Genomic DNA, 23,359 nt, shown 5'->3' on the forward strand with positions numbered 1-23,359 from the left:
TTCCACTGTATCTAAACATTAGAACTGAGAACTTTCCGCTTGTTGTGGAATCATGACCCTTTTTAATAACCTCTACAGTTTTTATCACTAAGATCAGACCATTTCAGGCCTGAACGCTTGCCTACCACATTAAAGAGTCTTTCGCAGGTGGAGATGTGGCAGGTATAACTAGGTGCTTGCTGGGCTAAACAAGAGGACTCCTTCTGTTTTCCTTGCCAATTAGCCAGAGAATCAGATTCTTCTGAACCTGGCTTAGGTAGTTTGTTATAGTATTTCAGAAGATACAACTGTGGTGATGATACTGCTGCAGATTTTGGTGGAGCAGTTTAGGTATATGTGAGACGAGTTTGCATGATGTGAACCCCCCATTCTAACAGTAACATAGCTGGCAGTGATTATTTTGTCTCCCTTGACTTGTAGCGTCCCTCTAATAACCCTTTCGCCAATGACCTGTCTTATTTGACCAACTCCAAGCCATCTTTAATAATCTTCTGTAAGCTGTGAGCGAAACAGAGACCATGTTTGTGTGAAAAGTCATTCATAATAACATACAGTAACTGTGTCTTTCCGGGATTAGGATTTGCGACCCTTGGTATAGGGAGTGTGTCAAGTTATATTTTCAAATGCTGCCAAGTTCAGTATAGAAAAAAATAATAAGTGTTCCATTTGCATGCTAAAGTTAAGCAAAACATGCTTGTGTCCTGAGCTACTGGTCAAAAGTAATTTAAACTTCAGTGTGGCTGTTCCAATTGAAGACCTTTTGGTCTTCAGTGTGACTGTTCCTATTGAAGACCTTTTTCTATTATCTGAAAAGCAGGAGCATTCTTCTTCTAAGAAGTCTTGAATTCACCTCTTTTTATGTTAAATTCTAAATTGTAGCTTCTAGGTCTATAGAAGGAAATGCTTAAAGAAGGAGTATACAATGAAAAGGTGTACAATAAGGATATATATATACTGTATATATACATCTCTGTAAAGATAGTGTATTTAGAAAAAAAAACTATTGAAAATAATAAGAGTAAAATGTTGGTATTTTCTCTGACTTTGTTGTAGTGAGAAACTTGGCCTAGCTCACTGAAATACTGTGGGCGAGTCTTTGCCCTTGAGGTGGAAAGATGAACAGATCTGGTCCATAAAGCCACTAACCTTGTTTTATTTCTGTGAAAGAAGTTGCTGATTCTATTTGTAAGCACTTTAAACCCCATAGCAGAAGTCAGCAGTCCGAGCAATCTAAGCAATAAAGCATTACGTTTTTTTAGATACCCAGGGCGGATGAATCCCTCCTTCTGCCTTACTGTGTCAGAATACTGCTCTGTGTTGTTTATCAACCAAATGTATGTACTGGTTTTAAGCTTCACTGGCTAGGACAGATTATTTAATTTCCAAGCCCCTGCTCACTCATTTCTTTTCCAAAATGTGATAGATGGTTTGACTGGAATAAAAATGAAAAACAGACTCATTAAAAAAGCAAGATGTGACTGACATGCAATATTTTTTCAAGCCAATTGAATTTTCTCAGTGCATTTCTGTCTGTCTCCTCCTCCAGAAATAAATAAGGCTTAAAATAGTTTGTGCTAAACCCTTCTTTTTTGTTATGTACTTTTCACTGAAAAGCTTGAGTAAAGCTCTTGTCGTTTTTTTTTCACTTTATTTTCTTACCAGAGTGGAAAAAAAAGGTTGTTGGTGCAACATTTATTTTTTAAGTATTTTCCAAATTTGTTTTTTGTTTTTTGTTCCTGTTTCATTGTGCTTTTGCTTCATTCCTTTTGGTCTATGGCTTTTGTCTCCAAAACAAGATTTAGAATTATTTTTTTCTGATCCTGATAAATCAAAGTGTTTTTATATTGTTGCAACCTCTTGTTCTCATATTTCAGTTCTTGGCTTTTTATCTACAGATCAAACAGTCACAGGGATACTTTTTGCTATGGGTTTTGTAGAAAAAGTAATTTCCATTGCAGGAGCTAGTATTTCATTTGAGATAATAGTAGTAATCATTTTTGCTAATGACAGCAACATAGCTTGTAGATCAAAACAAACTGTACACAGAAAATAAAGTAACAAGACTGTGCACATTTTAAAGTCAAAATATGATAAACTGAACATAAAAGACATTTATGAAAAAATGCGTTTAAGTGTGAATTCAGGAAACATTTTCTTCTCATTTGATCAGTTTTGCAAGTGCATTTCTTATATCTTGTTTCTGAAACATGCTTATCTATAAATAAGAGCAAAATCTGTAACTTGTAGATGTCAAGATATGTAAGAGTATGTAAATAAAATTCTAGAAAAAATTTACAAAAGCCCACTTGGCAGTTAAGTTCACATTATAAGCCATACTAAAACCTAGATTTTGCTTCTTAAAAACATTGAGATTTTTTAGATATATTTTTTACCACCAGTCACCAGGTTTTAACTTTTATGCTTCTGTGTTTATATGGGGTCTATGGATAGACTTTATTGTGATTACATTAAATATAGAAAGTAAAAATTTCTAAGAATTATGTTAAATCATTTAAGGATGCTTTGGATTCCGTTTATTTAAAATTGTTTTTTGAAGAGATGGGAGCTTTAATTCAGACTCGTCATTTGTGGAAAAGAGAAATATTTTGCAAGTGTTAAAAGCAGTAAAGGATATATTCTTAATTAAAAAGCCAACCTCCCAGGTTTTTCTTCCTGACATGTCTCTTTACATGCTGTGCCAGTACAGATCAGTAGCAGATTACACTGTAATTAGATGATTATCTTTTAAAGGAGACTGTCAAGTCATGCAAGAAAATGGGGAGGCATTGAAGTGCAAGATGCAGTAACAATAAACATGAAGTTTGGGATTTGTATAAAAGTATAAAATGCTGCATAGCCCTGCTTTAAGTTAAAACTTTGATCCACCCCCACTTCACACAATTCAGACTTGTTGCATGACGGCAGATTTCTGTTTGTGGAGGCTTCTGGTGTCTCCTTAATCAAAGCTGGATTCGGGTACTGGGCTTGGGATTTGAAATTAGTAGGTGGGCTGAAGTTTTCATTGTATCCCATCTGTTTGAAAAACAAAATATATAGCTCATTTATGAAACTGAGTGATTGTAAACATGAAACAATTTCTTGATTTTTGATAAACCCCATGTGTAAATGTGTGTCCAAGGTTTTTTAATTGGATTTCCCATCTTTCCTTCTCTTTGGTTTGAAAAAACTGTCCATCCCCAGGGTAACCTTTACAGCTTACACATCCAAGTGTCTTTTATCATCACACTTAAACACGAATGCATTACAGATGTTAAGTCGTATAACTTTGCTTTGCTTTGAGTGCCACATTAGTGCTAACAGATTTTATAGTTAATGTAATTCACAGGGTGAAAGACATTTTAGATAACTAATATTTTTTCCCCACTGAGGTTCAGATTAATAGTGCTGGCGCCAATATATTCTGAAAAGTATCCTCACTGGAGTATCTGATTGGATGGAAGTGTTTAAAACAGTATATAATGAGTTTAAAAAAATGCCAGAGACTGATTGTAGTCTTGCAGTCAAAGACATGTTGAGAAACATAAAAAAGTAATATGAAAAAATACTGATCAATTGTTGTATGTATTACATGTAACAGAAAAATGTATAATTTTGGTTCACCTACTGAGATGTCAGTTCCAGTGCAGCCAGATTTACCAGCTGCTGTGTCTTTTTTCCCCGTTATTGAATCATATATAAAAACAGTGGGAATCTCTGTATCCCTTGGTCTACAAGCACAGCATTTGCTTTTATTACCACCATCATAAAAACTTGGCTCATGGTGGAAGGGAAAAATGTACTTTTTACTGTCCCTTGGAGGCTCAGTGAAACATCGGATGAAAGTGAAAACGTGTAAATAAATAACTAAACCAGTTTTTGCAGAAATATCAGATACCTAGAGAAATGGGTTTCCTGTGATGCTATTGTATTCTATTGCACTTCAGTATTTTTCCATAGAATTTTATATAGGGAGTTTCAAAAGAAGATGTTTCTAAGCTTTCATGTCTTTGAACCCATTTCTTCAGAAATGCTGCTTTGATGTATGCTTGTGTTCCAAAATATGAGAATGAGCAAATGCTCTGTGTTGAGGTAAGATTTATGTAGCCCCTGAATAAATTGCTAAAATGTTTATTATTAGTGTATATTGCATGAATACAAAGAAAATAGTTTGTGCCAAATGCGGTTACGTTTCTGCCCTTACATCTACAAAATAAAACTGTACGACATGTCACAGATAAGCATCCCATGCTTACAACTTGTATATGATATAAGAGTAAATATGTTTTATGTAAGATTTACTTAGCTTCAGAATATGAGTCTGTTTTCTGGAGTAAATGGCATTTCAAAGGTTTGGAAAGAAAAAAACACAGTAGGAGATAGATACAGCAAGTTGGTGAACATACTGTTGCTCATTTTGTCATTTTCAGACCTTGTTTTATTAAATATTTTTTTACCTGATCACATAACGGTCCTCTTTAAACAAAATTCCAACTCCTTGAACCATTTTATAGACAGATGTTATCCTCTTTTGCCGCAGTCGAACTGGGGAGAAGATTTGCTATTCTGAAGAAATCAGCTTTTGGTGCATGAAATATGTGCAGTATTGAATTCTGCAGATTTCAAATTACAAACACCTTTCAGTTGGCAGCCATAAAAAAGCAATCACGAAACTGGGAAAAACAGTAATTTCTTTCAGTAATATACATTACAAAGCTTTATTTTAAGGCTTGCCTTCTCACTGAAACACAGAAATTGTTTTGACTTGTGGATACTCAACTTAGATTGCTTATTGGAGAGTATCCATATGTATTTGCTTCTTGATAAACCTAAGCCTTTATGTTCCAAAACCTTACAGTAAATTTTACATGGAACATTAAAATCTACCTCCCCTTTTCTTCCACATTCTGAACGCCTTTCATTGCTTTTCAAAATGCTCTACAAATGTTGCATCCATTATCCATCCAGTCCATCAGTCCAGTTCATAATCACATCAGCGTTCTGAATGGTTGTTGGAGACATTTTTGTGCATCTGCATTTGCTAACAAGTCAAAAGTGTTGCATCTGGAATGGACTGAAGTTTTGTCTGAAGGCATCTTCCTGTGTTTTAATAGCACCAATCACTAAGGAATTACATGTTTATTTGGTGTGGTTAGCCTGCTGTAGTTTTTTACTGGCTTGTACACAACAAAAGAAAATAAAAAAAGCATTTACATGAAACATGCCAACTCCTTTTCCTTTAATGAATCCATTTTTGTCACATGTTGTAACACTTTCTTGTTTACACTAATATGATATAAACACAAAAAACAATAAAGGCTAACAAATCATCCTTTAATTATATTGTGCTGAAGCAGGCCTTATGAAATCCTCTGGTGGGCTTTGTACAGCCTGTGGGCAATAATTTGTGCCTATAAAGACCCCAAGTCTAGATATTTCCAACAGTGTTCAGACAGATAACAAAAAGAGCACTCAGGATAGTTCTCACCTGGTAGTTCTTTCTGTTTTAAGAAACTAAAATATCACCATACTGTACCTCAATATGTAATTAACACCAGGAATAAAGCTCTGTGCGGCAACAACCTTCACTTTAAATAATTAAGCAATTATTTACCTTTGTCATCTAATTATGTTTTAGAAAAGTCTTGCTGGGCTAGTCGTTTAGACAGTTTAAAGGAGACAACCTGCTCCAGTTTGTGCTGATGTTACAGTATTTAAATATTTAAATGTTAACGTGTTGTCATTACTGGTATTGTTAATTCAGTGTTACTGGTAAATGTGTGTGTATGTACAGTATATATACTGTACTTAAATAAATAACTTGTAAGATAGTGTAGCTGTTCTACAACATTATCCTTAAGATATAATAAACACATTTTGGTAATTATTCATTCTAACTTATTTTAATCTTATGCACTGGGATATTTAGTTGAATGTTTTTTTTTATTCTTAGCCAAGATTTAAGGTTCTGTGATTGGGTTTCATCAGAGGAGTAACAGCTGTATTACAGGCAAAAGAAAAACAAAAAAACCTGAGAGCATTTTGAATTTCCCTCTTCGATTTCTTAAGTATTTCATTAGGAATACAATTATTGCAAAGGAGTAAAGATTACATATCCGTACCATTGTATGACCTGACCAATTCTTTTCAAAATGCTCCAATTGAAACAAAAGACAAATCTTTCCCAATTTAATAGAGCTAGCTCCAGTTAACAGTGTCAGAATCAAAGGCAATGGCTTGTGCATCTAGTAGTTTTCATTAGTTTCTTTATTGAGTGATTATATGTTTTAACACTTCACATATTCCAATATATTTGAAAGAGGATATTCTGGAAATCCACATAGTACTCTGAAGATATTTTATTTACATTAGACAGAAGGATTTAGAATGGTTCTTAATTTTGGCAACAGATTAAGGTGGTGAGCATATTTTACAGAAAATGAAAACAATCTTCTAGCTAGAGGCAATTACAAATACACTGAGCAAATTTATCCCCGCCTATAGAATTTAATAATTTTTTCTTTAACCATCCATCATTTGTTTTAAGGGGTGTAAAGTAAGAACTGAGAAGGCATGGTGAATAATATTCAGAATTGTACGATTTGAAGTCCTAATTGTGACCTAAATTATAGTGAAAACTATTATTATACTAATATCACTAATGTGATGGATTTGTGACTTGATATTTGTAGATTTTTTGTTATTTATAAAAAGCCCAAAGGAAATCAAGGGCATCTGGAGAAGGTGTCGAAAAAATGTGCCACCCCTTTACAGTTTGATTTCAGCATTATCCTGGCACACTGTACAGTATGTCAAAGAATGGTGCTACTCCAAACCTAAGGTATGGACATTTCTGTGAACAACAAGATAAGAAGCTCCCATCTGTGTTTGTTTTCTCTGGGTGCCAGTCATATTATGGCTAAACACAATCCTTAATGCTCAGTTCAATCTGGGGAAGTGATCTCAGATAGGGGTTTTAGTGGGACAGATTTCCAAAAGATAAGATCGGCTAAAATCTGGATGTTGAATGTTTTTGGAGGCGGCTTAATTTCTGTGCAAAAAGAAAACGAATAAAACAAAGGCAACAATCTCTTAGTCTAGCCAGTAAATCCCACAAATACCCATCCAGTGTCCACCTACTTTAACATGGTTAGTAACATGCTTTGAACCCGTTATAGGGTTATGAATATTATACACAATTCAAAAACTGCATATTTAAATTAATTTTAAAGATGAAAAGTCCCCAGTTGCTTGACAAGTTCATTTAGATTTGAATATCAGCATTTAAATTAAGTTTTATTCTGGATTATTGATACGTATGAGAAGAATAAAAAGAGCATTGACAATATTAAATATGCATTAAACTGGGAGTGATATGTTCTAACCAGTTTACTAAAAAAGAACATTTACATGGGGACATGAGCAAGGCTTAGATCAAAAAGGACCCCAAGGTTCCTCACCTGAGTAGTTTGATTCTAGGACCGTCAATCACCATAACTCCTCTCTTCTCAGACTTCAAAATGTTTTATTGCGTCTACTTTTTAACCTCGTCTGAGCAGTTGTCTGTGACAACTGGCAGAAGACTATCAGGTCCTGGTGATCTGCTTATTTTAAGTGCTTCAAAGCACTTTCTTGTTAATCTACCACACTTCCCTGTAGTTTATTACAGATCAATAAAAAATATTAGTTAAAATTATGGACTGGGTAAAATTCAGAAAGAGTTACACATTTAATTTCCTAATGTATAGGAAAGGAGCATGTTTTTCTCATCTGCTTTTAAAGAATTGCTTTGTTGAAATACTTGTAAATATCTTGGCTACAAATTATTTAGATTTTGTAAGGAGTTGAGAATGAGTGTGCGATTTGTAGCTGAGTGGCAAAGAATTAAGCAAAAATAACATCTTATTTTTTTGTTTCTTTCAGTGTGATACATGTGTAATACAGAATACAATTCTGGACATGCTGGAAATTAATTTGTATGTTAGTAGAGACCCTAATGTGTAATTAGAATTACTACATTAGAGTAGTAATTCTTAGTAAGTAGTAACTTCTTAGTGAGCTCTAATCTTCTGACTACACAATGACAGTCCAGGGTAAAAAATATCATCTTCACCATATTACCACCACCACCATCATGATTTTCTAACTTTTAAGAGTTTAATTCCATCACCATGATCTACGGTTCATGCCGAACTTGTTAACTTAATGCATTATTTGTGTTAAGTACTGATCAGCATAACTTCAGTCTTATCACAGTTACATCCATGTCTTAATACCCAATGGTCAGAAACCTGTGCTAAACACCTGTGCAGTACTATTTGATTTAGTGTGCAGGTAAACAGCACTTGATAATAGTCAGATAAATTATGGTGTCATCAACATTTTTAAGTCGAACCCTTTAATAGAGATAACCATTCGGTGATAGTCAAGTGGCAATCTGTAATAATAATGACATTTTATAAAGAACCTTTTGTGGTACCTCATTTCAAGATAAGGTATAATTAAATAAATAAGTATATAGAAATACATTTAAACAGTAAGTTAATTAAAATTTAGAATTAATTAAATGCCAACTAACGTGCAAGATGTGGGTTAGGCCTGGAGATCATTCTGCTGTCTTGTAGAACAACAGAGCAAATAAATACTAAATCATATATTATATAGCAATATATAGTAAACCATGAGAATCCCTAAATCATTTTATGTACAGTATGGTCTAATAAAATATTATGTATAAGTGAAGAAGAATATTAAGTGACTCAGAATCAGCAGCTGTCAGCAAGACTTTAAGAACCTTAACAAGAGCTGTTTCATTACTGTACCTAAACCCTGACTGGAAAAGTTCAAGCGGCTTATTAGATGAAAGATGCATTGTAATAGGGTCGCAATCACACATTACTTAATTTTTCCTAAAAAGAACACCTTGGAGATATGTAATAACGTTAAGTCATTAATGACTAGCTTTTATTATAAATGTTACAGCAGCAGACTTTAAATATAGTGTTTCAAACCCAGACATCAGGGAGTCATTGATAGACTGTAGAGTGATATGATTTGCTTTGTCCAGGCCGTGATGATGCAGTATCCTATGGAACATCTGACGTTGCTTTTTCATCTACACTTTAACATTGAACCAGCCTTTCCATCAAGTTGATAAAGGTTTACCTTGTTCTCATCTGTTCATAAAACGTCATTCTGCAACTCCCCTTTATGACAAAAACTCGGACACATGGTGGAGGTAATGCCATGGCCTAGACAAGCAAAGCCTGGCTCTGGAAAAGGTTCACTTGTCTGTATTGATGATCTTACTAACAAGAGCAGCAGCAGAATTAATTCTGAGGTTTTCAGAAACATTTGTCTGCGAATGCAGAGGAAAATACTTCCATACTTATTATATGTTCCGTACAGTCAAAGATCACCAGGTAAAAAAACATGGAAAATCTTAATTTCCAGTTGACTATGCATTGTACAGTACATGTAGAAGAAACAAAGTGAAGTCTGAAAATCCCAGGAATATGCAACAGCTCAAAGCAGCTCTGGCAACGAATCTCAAATTACTCCACAGAGGCTTTGGTATGCTCAGTGGGTTGCAGACTTCATGCAGTTATTACCTTAAAGGGATGTGCAATCAAATACTTGTACTTTAAATAAGTAATTAAGCAATAAAGATGACTGTAAAACAAAAATGGCAGTTTTAACTTTTTTGTGTTGCAGTACTTTTGGAGGGCACTGTCACTGATGCTACTGACTATATTGAGTTACTACTTAGTGGTGGTGCAAAAAAAAAGTACTTGCAGTGAATGTGTGTCACAGTACGTACAGTATGATAAATATAAAGTGAGTAAATAATTTCAGTAATTTCAGATCTGTATTATTTCTGTGTAATTTTAAGAAGAACAATTCAGATGATCAAAAAAACGAAAGAGATACTTTTGTACCTGAATAATAACTTGCTTATTAATGCAGATTCCTAAGTTCTTCTTAGAAACTAGAATATGGTATTTTCAACACCCTTTGTTTGAATAAAACCTGTTTTACCTTTCCAAAACATAATTGTAAAAGTTTAAAGGAGCAAATATAGCAGAGTTACCATGGACATTGAACATAGAGTTTACTTTGTTGTCCATTTATGCATAGTTTGGATAAAATTGTCCATGTAAAATCGTGTGAATGTATTATAATTCATACAAAAGAGACTAAAAAAATGCAGTGTTTTCTTAAGAACAATCAAGCTAAACATTTAAAGAAGATTCAGACGTGTTTTCTCTCCCTCTTTTTCAAACAGTTGTCTTAATGCCTGCACCTACTGCAAAACTAAACATGCACGAGGGGACTTGGCAAGCTATCCAATAGAGGAGCTGGTAGAGAGAGCGCAACAGTCCTTTTTGGGTAAGTAACACAGAAGGTGGTGCTCTTGATAATTTCTTAGGTCTTACATACAGTATAAAGTCATGGGTATGAATTATTTTACATTGATATTTCTGACTAGTTAAGCAAGAAAGTCATTGGATTGGACCAGCCAGTATATTGAATATATGAATACTATTATATTGTCTAGCTTGAGAAATTTTGTTATTGTGTAAATAATACTGAATTTGATTGGTAAAGGCCTGCCAATCAAAATCTAGGTAAATCTATTATCCTCGGTGTTGGACAATAATAAAACACAATATCTAAACTACTTATGAAGACTGCTACCAACCTAGTATCTGGGCAAAAAAGGAGGAAATCTGTTTTTGTAATCGGTTGCAACCAATTGGGAATCATATCTCCCAGTCAATAAATGTTATCTTATAATCTGTTTATTCTCTTATTAGTAGTTGTTGATCTTTAATGCCATGTGTTGATGCAAAGTGTTATTTTTGTATTGCATATGATCATGGTTTAGACATAATGGTTAAGTTTATAAAGTAAGCTATTCATGTTTATCATGTTTAGAGCATAAACATCTAAGCTGATAAAAAGATTATTTCAAATTATGTTTATGAGCCATAGGCTACTTGTTAATCCTTTTTTTTCTCCTCCCAACCTTTGTTTATGCTAATACCTGCTAGTAAATATATGTAGATGAATGTTTTTTTCTTATTTTTATGTAGAGTTAGGAGAGAGACCAGAAAACGTTCTTACTGTATAATAAGATGTTTTTCATGGCTTCTCTGCCCATTAAGTCATGGAAAGAGATTGAGTCCAACACCTGTTTTCATTTAATTTGAAACAAAACAATAAATGTTTATCAAATGTAGTGGTGACCTAGAGTTGTCCTAGAACATCTGCATTTTCATATTATAAATCTGTAAATCTTTTTATTGTCATTACAAACTTGAATGGCCCTGCTGTATGAAATGTACTTCCCACATGCACATTCTTAACTGTATTATCAGGTTGACACAATCACTGTACATCAATATTTATCATGTTTTTAATGCATTCCATTATATGAAATTACTCAAAATGAATATTTATACATAAAAGAAAACATGATTTAAGACAGACTTATTCCCTATTGAATAATATGGAATCCCCTTCTCACACCAATTATAGGCATCACTGTTAGACATTTAAATTTCCCTATACCATTTACTTTACTTCTTTACAGTTACTGCATTCAACTTCCACAGTGAACAGATTTTTAATTTTTTTTCCTATAAGCAATTTTAATCGAATGGTAAAATATAATAGATACATTTTACCAGGAAAGTTTAGAATGTTTTATGGTTTTTCCACTGGCTAACATACAATGAAAGCATTAATTTTAAGTGGCATTTCATGAAAGCATGCAAGCTTCACATTTTTTTACTTTTGATGCATGTTCGATAACATGAAAACCGAAGATAAAGAAATTATGGTATATATTATAAGCAGTAATCATAGCAAAGAAGCCTATAAATAATTTAATGAATGATTTCTTATTTAATGAAGTTTATTTCTTTGTAAGTTTTTCTTTTCTTTCATATTTTCTATAATATTTATTATTTTATTTTCATTTTAAGAGCAGGTCATAACAGCATACCTAAATATAATGGCTTTAATTACTTTAAATATTGTTTTATAAAAATTGCATGCAGTGTGTAGTGTACAATGCCAAGTTTATTCATAATCCTCTTTTTTTATTTTACTTAACAAAATACTTAGAGGTGTGCATAAATGTGACCCTGTGTTTTCTGGAATTCAAATATGCATGATTAATATAATTTTTTTCTTTGAAATATTATTAAGATTATGGCATAGCATTTTAGGAGCTTTAAGCCATGACATATTACCCAGTTTCTCACTCATTCTGTTATATGATATTTTTTAATTTCTATTTCCTTATGAAATGAATAATCCTGGGAGTTACTCTCAAGTTTCATATTTGTACGGTGCTGCATTTTCAACAGAAAACAATAGACTAAGCAACACGTACAGTGCAATGTGAATTCTGTATTTCCATATTAGCAATTCATGATTCTATTCTATCTGCTGTATTTCCTGTCAGGCATTATTCATCTCTGTAAAATAAGAAATAAATAATAGTCCAGTTTTCAGTACTTCATCCAAGTGGCTGTCTTTTCAGTTGTTCAGATAGATTTGCTAGACAAGCTTACATTACCTACACTAGCCCACATTCAGTGCATGAATGTTGTTTTGATTTTTCAGGAATGTGAGCAGATATGTTTCTTGCAGCAAAACGGTTGTTGTGAAAAACAAAGGTTACTGTTATGTCATCAATATAGAGCATTATCTTGTTGTATCATTTAAATCAAGAATTATACAAGAAACATATGACCTTCAAAACTGTCAGTGGGCAATTGGGCAAACACTGACTTGGTAACTGCATGGTTTTAATGCTAGCTTCTTAACTACATTTTAATGCATTGTTTTATGTACTGCATGGGAACAGCTGCTTTAGTTATGCAAAGCATTGGCTAATTGATTATTTTAAATGATGGTATGATGTCTACAGTGCAGTACAGTTTTTTTTTTTAACTTCCTTTACGGTGGTTGTGACTCCTGGAAATGAGTGCAAGCAGATTTTGTCAAATTGTAATTCATACCCTTTTTTTTTACTGGATAGAGTATGTCAATTTGTTTTTCTTAACCTTTAGAATAAGATTTGTTTTTGGACGTAAGCTGGTTTGCTGAAAAGAAAAAAAAAACATCTGTTATTCTGATTATACCTTGTTGTAAAGGTCTCTGATTTTTTCTGTTCATCCATTTTAATGTAATGTCTAACATGGAAAAAAAAAACAGTTTAAAGTGTAAAGTACCAAACCTGCAGGCTGAAAAATAGGTTTCAGAAGGATTTACTTTACCAGGAGTAACCAATCAAGCACACATAATTTGTAAAGGTCTGCGTCATTCAGTTACACCTTATGACACAGCTGTAGAATAATAGTTGTTTGAAAAGAGCTTTTTATCTTAATATGCGAAGTGCTAAATGCACACATTCCATAAATTGAAATGATACGTTGTGTAGATCCTGTTGGAAGGGCATCAACTTTCTATTCTAAATATATAGCAAATTACTTTAAGCTTAGAAGAGTTGTCCCTGAATTGGCATTCAAGAGTCTATTCAAAATTTACAGTCATCAAATGTCTGGTATATCACCATAGATTGACGTGGAAGATTGCTTTCGAATTACCTAGCAGTGTTTGAATAATGGAAAAGCAAAGAATGGTGTGAGAAGCAAATGTACTTTAAATTGCAGAAGTTCTGCTCTATTGGGAACCGAGAAATGAACAGCAATTATCACATCAGCACTGTAGATACAAAAAATGGAATATAACAAAAAAAATCAATATTTTGCAGTTGTTAGAGAATATAACTGTTAAGACAAAATTCTGGTTTGGCATAAGTAGTTGTAGTTTCATATTTTATATGGAGTGGGTGAGACACCTTCACCATTATTATGTTGGAAGAAGATTGACCTGGAAAGCCACTTAGGTTTTAAGTTTATTGAGATGGGATTCTCTGAGGTGCTTTAGCAGTTGAAGATTCAAATGTATTAAACACATTTTATCTAATTTTTCTGCATGTTTAGCCAGAAACAGAGGGAAAAATGATTGTTCTAGGTTATAATAAGTCAAAAAAACTGTTTTGTAACACTTTTGTAAAAACTTTGGCAAAGTCAGTGACACATTTTTTAGTTTTAGTCTGTCATTCTAGGATGATAATTCTTGTAATGCAAGAATGCAAAACTTTGTAATGCAAAACTTACTCTCCAGATATACAATATTGTTCTTTTATCATTCAATTAATGTTTGCTGTTTCTTTAAATATACATTACAATCATGTTAGTTATAGTGAGTTTTGTTCCATTTACTTAGTAAAAAGTTGGATTGTGTAATACTGTATATATATATAAGTTGCTATCTTGAGTTGTCACACTCAGCAGGTTCTAACCTGTCAAGATGTTACAGTCAAATAGTCTGTCAATGATGGGCATCGTCTGGAAGACTCCACATCATGACATGTCTCCAAGATGGATGCTCCATCTTCATTTTCACTGCTAGTTCAACTGAATCGGAAATGCCAGGTCGGCAGGTTAGCTGTAAAGGGTCAGTTAAACAATCATTGTTTGCAGGCCAGATGACCACACATGGGGACCAGCTATGTATCAAAACAACCAAATGAGATCCTGTGAACAGCACTTCACATAGCCTGGCCAGCAGTGCAAGTCTTCTTTAGTGATGACTCATGTTTTTGTGTGTAGAACACCTTGAATGACATCAGTATGGTGAAGACATGCAGAATAATGTGTTAACTCTTGTTTATGACAGATCAGTCGATGACTGTGTAGTCACTACAAATATCCACTCACAGTAAATAGTGGCAAACTGGTTTTCTAGTGCTAAATTGATGAAGCAGTGATGAAACCACTGTGGTTTTGTCAACTGATTTTATCTTTATTACTTTCAGTACAGGTGTAACAGTGTTTGCTACAACTGATTTTTTTTCATCCATTATAGGGGAAAAACTCATCTTTGGTTTCCAAGTTGATCAATCGCTAAAGATATGCACAGGTTGATGCATGTAGTCTAGAATCATAGGTTCAAGTCTGAACTGTGTCATGAGTTAACTGTAATAGAGATTCCTCAAGTGATGGCTTGGCTTGCAGTTACCAGCGGGACTTGCTCAGTATCTGTGAGAAATGGATCTCCAGATTTTATACTAAAAGAAAATGATAATGCCGTTTTTTATGCCATTCTCAACTGCAAACATGCTATTCATTTCATGATTGGAAATGTATACGGCTGATATTTTATGGGATTTAAAAGTGTAGTGTATGCATCAAACACAATTTAATTTAGTGATAACATGCTCCCATTCTGATTAGATTATACTTGTTGTGATGTCTTATTGTCCTTTGTGATGGGGAAACCGAATATTAATCTTATCTCCTCAAAAACTAGTCATACTGATATTTGCCATGGTAGAAGCAGTTGGTGTCAAATAATGCAGCATTTGAGATTGCTGGTTTATTCAAATATGCTACTTATTTGTATATTTAGTACAATAAGAAGACTTGAACTTTGTACTTCATTATTATTAAATTATACACTTATTCTAATGTAAATGCATTATTGCTATTAGTAGTAGTTGTTGTTTTATTGTTGTTTGTAACTGCAAACAAGAATTACTTAAATATTCACCAAAGTGATTTATTTTCTTAAGTAATATTTAAACAGCTATCCCAATTGCTTGTGTCCTAGAAACTGCCTTTTTAGTCATTTAAATTATTCAAATTACAGAATGAATAATTCCATCTCGCAAGGCTTTTTGCATAAATTTGATGATTTACCTTTCAAGACAGGTCCATATAAATGCTCTAAATGTGCTGGTGGCAGTATTTTTATGCCATCTAGCAAATTAGAAGGCGATGGGAGGCAATATCTGACAGAAGGTATTGCTCCTCCCTGTCACATAGTGAATTAAAATTATGAGCACAAACCCTGCTTTGAAGCTAGGCAGAGGATTTCAGGAGGTTTATAACACTCTTTTGCAATTTGCATTGGAAATGGCTCGTCTTTTAAAAACCTGGGACTTCTTACTCAAGCCGTGTTCTAATGTTTTGTTTAGTTTTTTTTTTCTATTTTATAATTGGGTTACTCTCCTCTTCAAATGTCACTGCTTTGCCCTAGGCATTGGTTCATTCTGTATTATATTATATATAAAACAACTGTTGTTATTATTATTGTGGTTGTTATAAAACATTTATTTTAAGACATAAAACAGTAAAGAGTACTTTAGAAGAAGGTTAGTAGTCTTTTATAGGATTTTAAATAATATTTTTAGTGTGTATTTTTCCTTCATCCTAAGGACATTGATATGGGACTTATTTTCTCAATCAACAATCAACATTTATGCAATTTTCAAGATCTTCATTATAGGCTGGATTTTCCCCCTTTTTTCTTTAAAAAAATCATATAGAAAAACTTGAATCTGAGGCAGTAAATGGTTGGGTTGCATACATTAATAATGGATATCCCAGAGTTTCTGCTATGATAATGTGATGTAATGAGTGGAGTTCTACAAGGATCTGTCCTTTCACCACTGCCTTTCTTAATTGTATCAATATGTATCAAAATGTATCAGTAATCAGTAATCTTCACAGCTACAGATGATATAAGAGGCTAATTCTGGATATCTAAAGTCATTATTTCATCCATAAACACAAAGTGAAGTCTATGAGTGTAATCTTTACTTGATGTTGAATAGTCCACCGAAGATGGAAATGCACAGTATGTTTGCAGTTTGATTAATTGTCTTTTTTGACAATAGCATGTTGTTCCTTCCGATGACCTGAGTGTGTCCTTTATTAATACAGATGAGGTAATTTATTTTTGTGCATATCATGACCCTTGTGGTTTCTCGTTTATTGCCATTTTGATGTGGTTGTCAGTGGAATTTCTCTTTCATTCAGAGCAGTTAAGAAAAGCCACATGCACTCAGGGGCTCCTGTGATCTTCTTGTGCTTAAATGTTGGCAGAAAGTTAAGTGGAAAGTGACTTTTTTTTTTAAAGGTGTTGTGTTGGATGTATGTTAGTTTGAGCCATCTCAGCCAAATTGTTCTTCAATTCTTTCTTTGGCCATGATCTTTAGGCAAAAGGGTAGACTAGTTAAAGATAAAAGCATAATCCACAGGATAGCCATTTGAACCATATTGCAAAGACTGAAACAGTTTTAGAAGATTGTATGTAATAGGTTTTTAATGACTACTGAAAAAGGCATTAAAAAACAATATGGCCCCTGTGCGACTTGGTATTCTGCCATGTGTGGGCTTTTTTTCTGTAAAAGCATGGATTCACTAAGGATCCAGAAGCCTTATGAATTCAAGAAAACATATTCATACAGTAGGTAGTGACTTTGTGAAGGAAGATGTGGCCACTCTTGTGTTTTCGTTTTCAGTAATGACATTCATGCACTTTTAATGTATCTAAAAGAGCTCATCTGCTCTTTTTAAAAACTTTAAAAAGTGGATGAATGTCACAAAGATTTTCTAATAGGTCAGACCTGCTTAATATTAAAATAAAACAAATATCTTGACAACTTTCCATCATGATATTGTGAAAGCGTTGAAGCAGTGTTTCGTGTTTGCTTGTTTGAGGGATAGGGTGAAGAATGAATTGTGTGGAGGCTAGATCTTCTCACGCTGTAAATTGTTCATAATCAGAACTACAAAGGTAGGTGTATTTTATATTAACAGAGCCATGTCTGAAAATGATTAGTTCATTGACATGCAAATTGTGAATTCCAGGAGCTGTTGTATGTGCTCTTGTACTAAACTTACAGTAATATCATTAATACTGTAGCTTAACAGATGCCAAGACATCTTTAAGTTGACAAAATGATTGATTTTTAAATGTATGAAATGGTGGGAAAACTTGCACTGTTTTTTTCAGAATTTGTCCAATCAAGCTTGGATTGGGTCTGAAGTTTTTTATTTTTGAATAATTATGAATTTGTAATAACTTCTGGATGCTGCATTCATAAGTCATTCATAATCATTTTATCATTAAGTGTATTCATTGAGTTTAGTAATGTTTCTTTTTTAAATGTTCACTATAAGACAATTCACTCAATCATATGATGTTTAATATCCTTTGCTTAGACATCTGCATGGTTATATTTAGTACTGCAAATAAAAGCATCCTTATAGCATTAAACTTAAGTGAAACATGCAAGACTACAAAATTACTATGATCCCTCATGCAAACGAATGACTAACCATTAATCTTTCCTGGAAAAAAAATACAAAGAGAGTTACATTGATTTCTTATAGAATTTTAATTTGCTATTTTCTCAATTTTTTTACCATCTGTTTATCTCTGAAATGTTATTGAAAATCCACATTAATTACTTGCCAGTAGGGAGTCTGTTACTATACTTTATTATGGAAAATCCATATGTAAGACTGCTATTGATCTCCAGCTGAAGCATACTGGCATTTCTTTGGTGCTGGATAGCTTGTTTCACTTTAAAGTTACTAATATAACTTCAGTGGCTGTTCATTAAGATTACTTTTAAAGACAGACTGACCTTGTCTGTGCATTTCCTAAGTTAAAAATGTGAAGCAATGCTTTTGAATTCTCTTTTTTCAACAAGACATATACATAACTTTATACATTTGAAAAAGTTTTTTGTTGTCTAATTGTTCTGCACAGTATTTTATTTGACATAACAAAAGTAGTTCAATATTGAAATCGTGATTTGTCTAAATGAAAGCATGACGGTACAGCACATGAAAAATCTAATGTTGAACAAAACGAGAATAATACTGTCAAGCTTTTATTATGTAGAAAACTTCTGTTCTGTGGTAGTTTGCATGGTTGCATGTATGTTAAATATAAATATAAAATGTTTAGCATAATATGGCATAAAGTAGTCTGGGAGAAGTCCCAACTATTTATGTTTTTAATCAAATCCCTTTTGTATTTAAAGTCCTGAATTTCACCATGTAGTTTTAAACTTGAATGAGTTTTCCTAGGGTAAGCATGGATTTACTGCAATTAAATTGCCTAGATTTTCAAAATATTCACTAGACGATTTTGACAATAACCACATTTCCAGTGTCATCAACTTGCCTGAACCCTTTGTAAGCCTTCAAAGGTTATGCCAGTATAAATGTCTTGTCAGAGGCAATTCAGCTTGTGGCACATACCATGGTTATACATTCCAGGATTGTGGAGCCACTTAAACTGCAGATTTAAATTAGATGCACATGGATACGAAACGTCTAGCTAACTTACCGGAGGAGAATTTTAGCTCAGTACAAATCCTTGTTGTACTGAATTGTCTTTTACTATACTTGCAAGGGTATCTAGATGTTGGGTCTCTTTCCAAATCAAATAAGAGGGAAAAGCTGAAGATGGGAATTTTTAAACTGTACTGCTGTGTTATTTTTAAAATTGTAGTTTCATTAAACTTTTGAGGAAATAATGTTTTTTTTTTCTATATCTCATTGACCAGTTATTTATATAAATAATACAATATATAATTTACAATATTAATTTATTTTAATATCTGGACAAATAACAGTGAACATGTGTTATCTTAACAAAACAAATAAAAAGTCAGATACAATGCAATGCATTTACTTACATTCAATTTTTGTCAAGCCCAGTGTCAGACAACTTGTTTTTTTAAAGAACACGGTAAATTATAGCAAATCTATTAAGAAACAGTGACTTGGATTTTCTCTTTTTTGAGGAAACTAATACAAATACAGAAGAAGAAATCTTGCTATTTTTTTTACCTAACATTCTACACTCTTAAATTGTAAAAAAGATGATCAAGTATAAGCACACTGTACTTATTTTAAAGGCATATCCTTAACCAACTCTGTGTGGATACTAAAGATCAAACTATAACTATAAACCAGAACCAATAGAAGCATTCATAATATTTCTGTAAGTTTCAAACTTAAGTTTTTGTGTGCATGTTGGAATATGTTAGCTCAATAACACTAATGATTAACTGTAATAAGCATGTTCTTCCCTATCGTTAAGTATTAAAATTATTCAGTTTAGCAAGATATTCCATCAGCATACAGTGCCATGCTGCAATACCTAAGAAGAGGATATATAAACTTGTATAATTGTTTTAGTAATGAATTGTTTCATTTTGCATCAATCACATCAGTCCCATGCCCTGTAAGTTGTATAGTTGTCAACACCCTGCTCTAACACACTGTCCTTAACCTTTAGTTTCCTTGTTCTCTACTTGCGATTACATGTGTTGAGCTACACAGATTAATTTTGAACATGGTCTATAAACTTGCCCTCTGCAAATTAAAAGAAAGGTGGTATGAAACTGCAAATGTCATGTAATTGCAATGGCTCCTCTGCCCTGAGCACCACCTGCTTTTCATTTCCCATGACTTGTGCATTTGACCGAGACATGGAAACCTTTTCAGTCATGCACCTGTATTACCACAGAATGAAATTAACCCTTTTCTGTGTTGCCTGATTATTTGCAAAACCAAATCAGGGCACCTTGATTAGCTCTCTGAAGGAATATATTGAGAACTTTGCAGGAGGGGGAAAAGAAATAGTTTTGTCACTTCCTTAGAAATAGAAGGTTTAAACAATCACTGGTTCAAGTTCACAAACAGAGCAGTAACACTGAATAAATGCCCAAGTGTTAATGAATGGCTATTTCAAATATTTACAGAGGCAAAAAAGGAAAAGTCTGGCATCCATGAGCAGCTGTCGTACAGAGACCTAATGTACATAAACTTGATATATGGGCCAGATTTCTAATGCACTAGTGACATATTTAATCTGTTTGAAAGATGCATGCTTTCTGCTGGAGGTTATTAGCCAGTACAGATCTAGTTCCATACAAGTACATTATAGAACCCCACATTTTCTACTTTTTTAAATGCATAAATGGAGGCCAAGGTCTAAAGCCTAGCTACATATAATTCATCTTTTATTCCACCGATTTATTTGCTTGTGCTTAACAGAATAGTAAGAGTTTTTATTATGCCAGGTGGTAACGTGCCAAAGCTGTGTTGACACTGGAGCTTCAGGTGGATAGAAAGTCCCATGACAGTTGTTGAACCATATGGATATCTTTGTTTAAGTATTACTATGACCCTACCACTCATAATGCTGAAACTGCTGTAAGAAAGCAGCAACTTCATTACAAGACCCAATCTGGAATTCAATTACAAACTACAACCATTGAAAAATCATACAGAACAGCAATTGTATAACCCTGATGTCTCACCTTTGGTTTGATTAGGAGGCTAAGGGAAATCAGTCATTAGGAACATTTGATAAGCAGCAATATAGATAAAAATATTTGATTTATTATCTTTCTGGAATGGTTCTTCATGGATGAATATTCCATTTTCCCCTCAGCTTTTAGGTTTCAGGTAATCATTCATCCTTATATTTGGTGATCATTACAGACAAGCATACCATGCATTTATGAATATGAAAATACTATTCACATTGTAATGTTCATATTTGTGTATTTTGAAGCAGCCATCATTTAGTGTGCAGAGCCTGTTCTAAAAAAACAGTTTATTTTCTTTGACAATTTGTGATATTAGTTCTTTTTTTTTTACATACAGGTACCAGTATACCACCTTATCCCTAGCACATGTGTTTTCAGATTGCAACATTGGCATATAGGCAATATTTTAGAAAGGGAAATTAACTCATTAAATTGGTGCAAATAGTGTAATGAATCTGTCCCCTTATATTGGTGTTGAAAATTATTAAAGTAACTGCTCAGCAAAATCCTAGTTGCTTCTATAATGGATCAGGTTTAAAAGTCAATCAGTCAGTTGTAATCAATACAGTATGTTAACATCAATAGTATCTTGAACTCCTTATCTGGAGTATTGAAATTGCTGTTAACCTTCTACTCCCCAACAGGTAGATAAACAAAGAAGACCTTGCATAAAAAATGTTTTCTTAGCATAAGGTATTAAGAATAGATTGGTCTGAAGGCTCTGAACAGGGAGTGAAGTCAATGGGGCTGCTTGCACATGGAAAATAGAGCAATTCAAGTACAGTTCACTTCAGCGTACATTTGGATAGTTTTGTATCTTTTCACTTCACTGCTGTTAGGAGCAGGAATGTGAAATGCTTACATTAGTTTTGTCTTTATGGTCAGTATATTTGGAAATGATGTTCAAATGTGTATTTTTTAGTTAAGGCATTAGAATTAAACTGCTTAGTTAGTATTTTAAAGCACCATTTCAATGGTAAAAATGAGAGTGCTTCATGTGGCTTCTTCATAAAGCATCTACAGGAAGCAGTTCCCATACTGTCTTTAGGCTTTACACGTGTACAGTTTTTTTTCTCACAAATTTATTCCTGACTGTGAAATGTAGCTAGAAAAGAATGCATTGGAGATGGAAAGTTTTTTTCCACTTTTAATCTTAAAATTGCTAGTTTCATTTAACTTTATTTGTTCAATCACTGCATCTCTAGCTTTGTCCTGTGGGAACCCCTGTGTCTTCTGGTTTTTTGCCCCAAGTTCATAAGCACAGGCTAATTAAAATTTTATATTTGAGGCCTAATTTAAATATTGTCAGATTTTAGAAGGAATGGGATTTGTAAATGGTATCAACTCTGTATTATTTAATGAACCTGCCCTTAGGTGTGTGAAACATGACCAGTTGAATGTATCGTAAGCAGAAGAACAGAAAATGCTTTCATTCCCTGACACATTGTCAGTCCCACCTGTGTGTTTGCAGTTGTTTATTGTTTACTTGTAAAGAACCTTTTATTCAGAAATAAGGGAGCAAATTCTTGATTTGCAAGTTGGGAAAGAAAGACTACATAAAATTCTGAAATCATTGAAAATCTGTTTTAGCTAGATGAAATGTCAAGCAAGCGCAAAGAACTTTCTCTTTGGAAAAAAGAAATTTTGCAGTGTGTTAAAATACTGTTTATGTTTTTCTGTTTCTTCATTTGCTTTTTATGCTTTCTTCTTACATTGGTTCCTTTTCCACTTTTGTACAGCAAGTTAAACATGAAACATCTGCGTATAGTGTAAAATCGGTGATAAAATTGGCAGTAATACAACTTCATTCAGCAAGTCATACAGTATGATTGCTTTCTCTGCACTTTGAAAGAGGTATTTGATCAAAAGTTAATGAAGAAAATGCCTGCTTTTAGAGTCATTAGTATATGAAAACATCTCACGAATAAAAACAGCAGCTTCTCCTGCTCTCTCCTCAATTAGCACCACCAACAATGCTTGGCTTATTTATGTGCAAGCATGTTGGGATGTATGCTGTCTACCATACCGTATCTGTTATTGATAGAAGCTTAAATAAAAAGTCTCCGTCTATCAAAAGAGTAGAGCTAGTATTGACAAACACAGGGCTCTAACTCCCCTGCAAAACCCAATTCAGGC

At 33.4% G+C, this 23,359-nt stretch overlaps 1 protein-coding gene across 2 annotated transcripts in view; it reads left to right on the top strand.

Annotated features, from left to right (window-relative positions):
* The window catches only part of cdkal1 (CDK5 regulatory subunit associated protein 1-like 1), a 417,958-nt gene that overhangs the window by 148,926 nt on the left and 245,673 nt on the right, over positions 1-23,359 (top strand). For both annotated transcript variants that reach the window (XM_015357729.2, XM_015357728.2), the window contains exon 8: positions 10,283-10,386. In XM_015357729.2, coding sequence (XP_015213215.1) covers positions 10,283-10,386 — 104 coding nt within the window. The remainder of the gene's footprint in view (positions 1-10,282; positions 10,387-23,359) is intronic.

The sequence above is a fragment of the Lepisosteus oculatus genome, chromosome 10, assembly GCF_040954835.1.
Source record: "Lepisosteus oculatus isolate fLepOcu1 chromosome 10, fLepOcu1.hap2, whole genome shotgun sequence".
NCBI classification, from domain to species: Eukaryota; Metazoa; Chordata; class Actinopteri; order Semionotiformes; family Lepisosteidae; genus Lepisosteus; species Lepisosteus oculatus.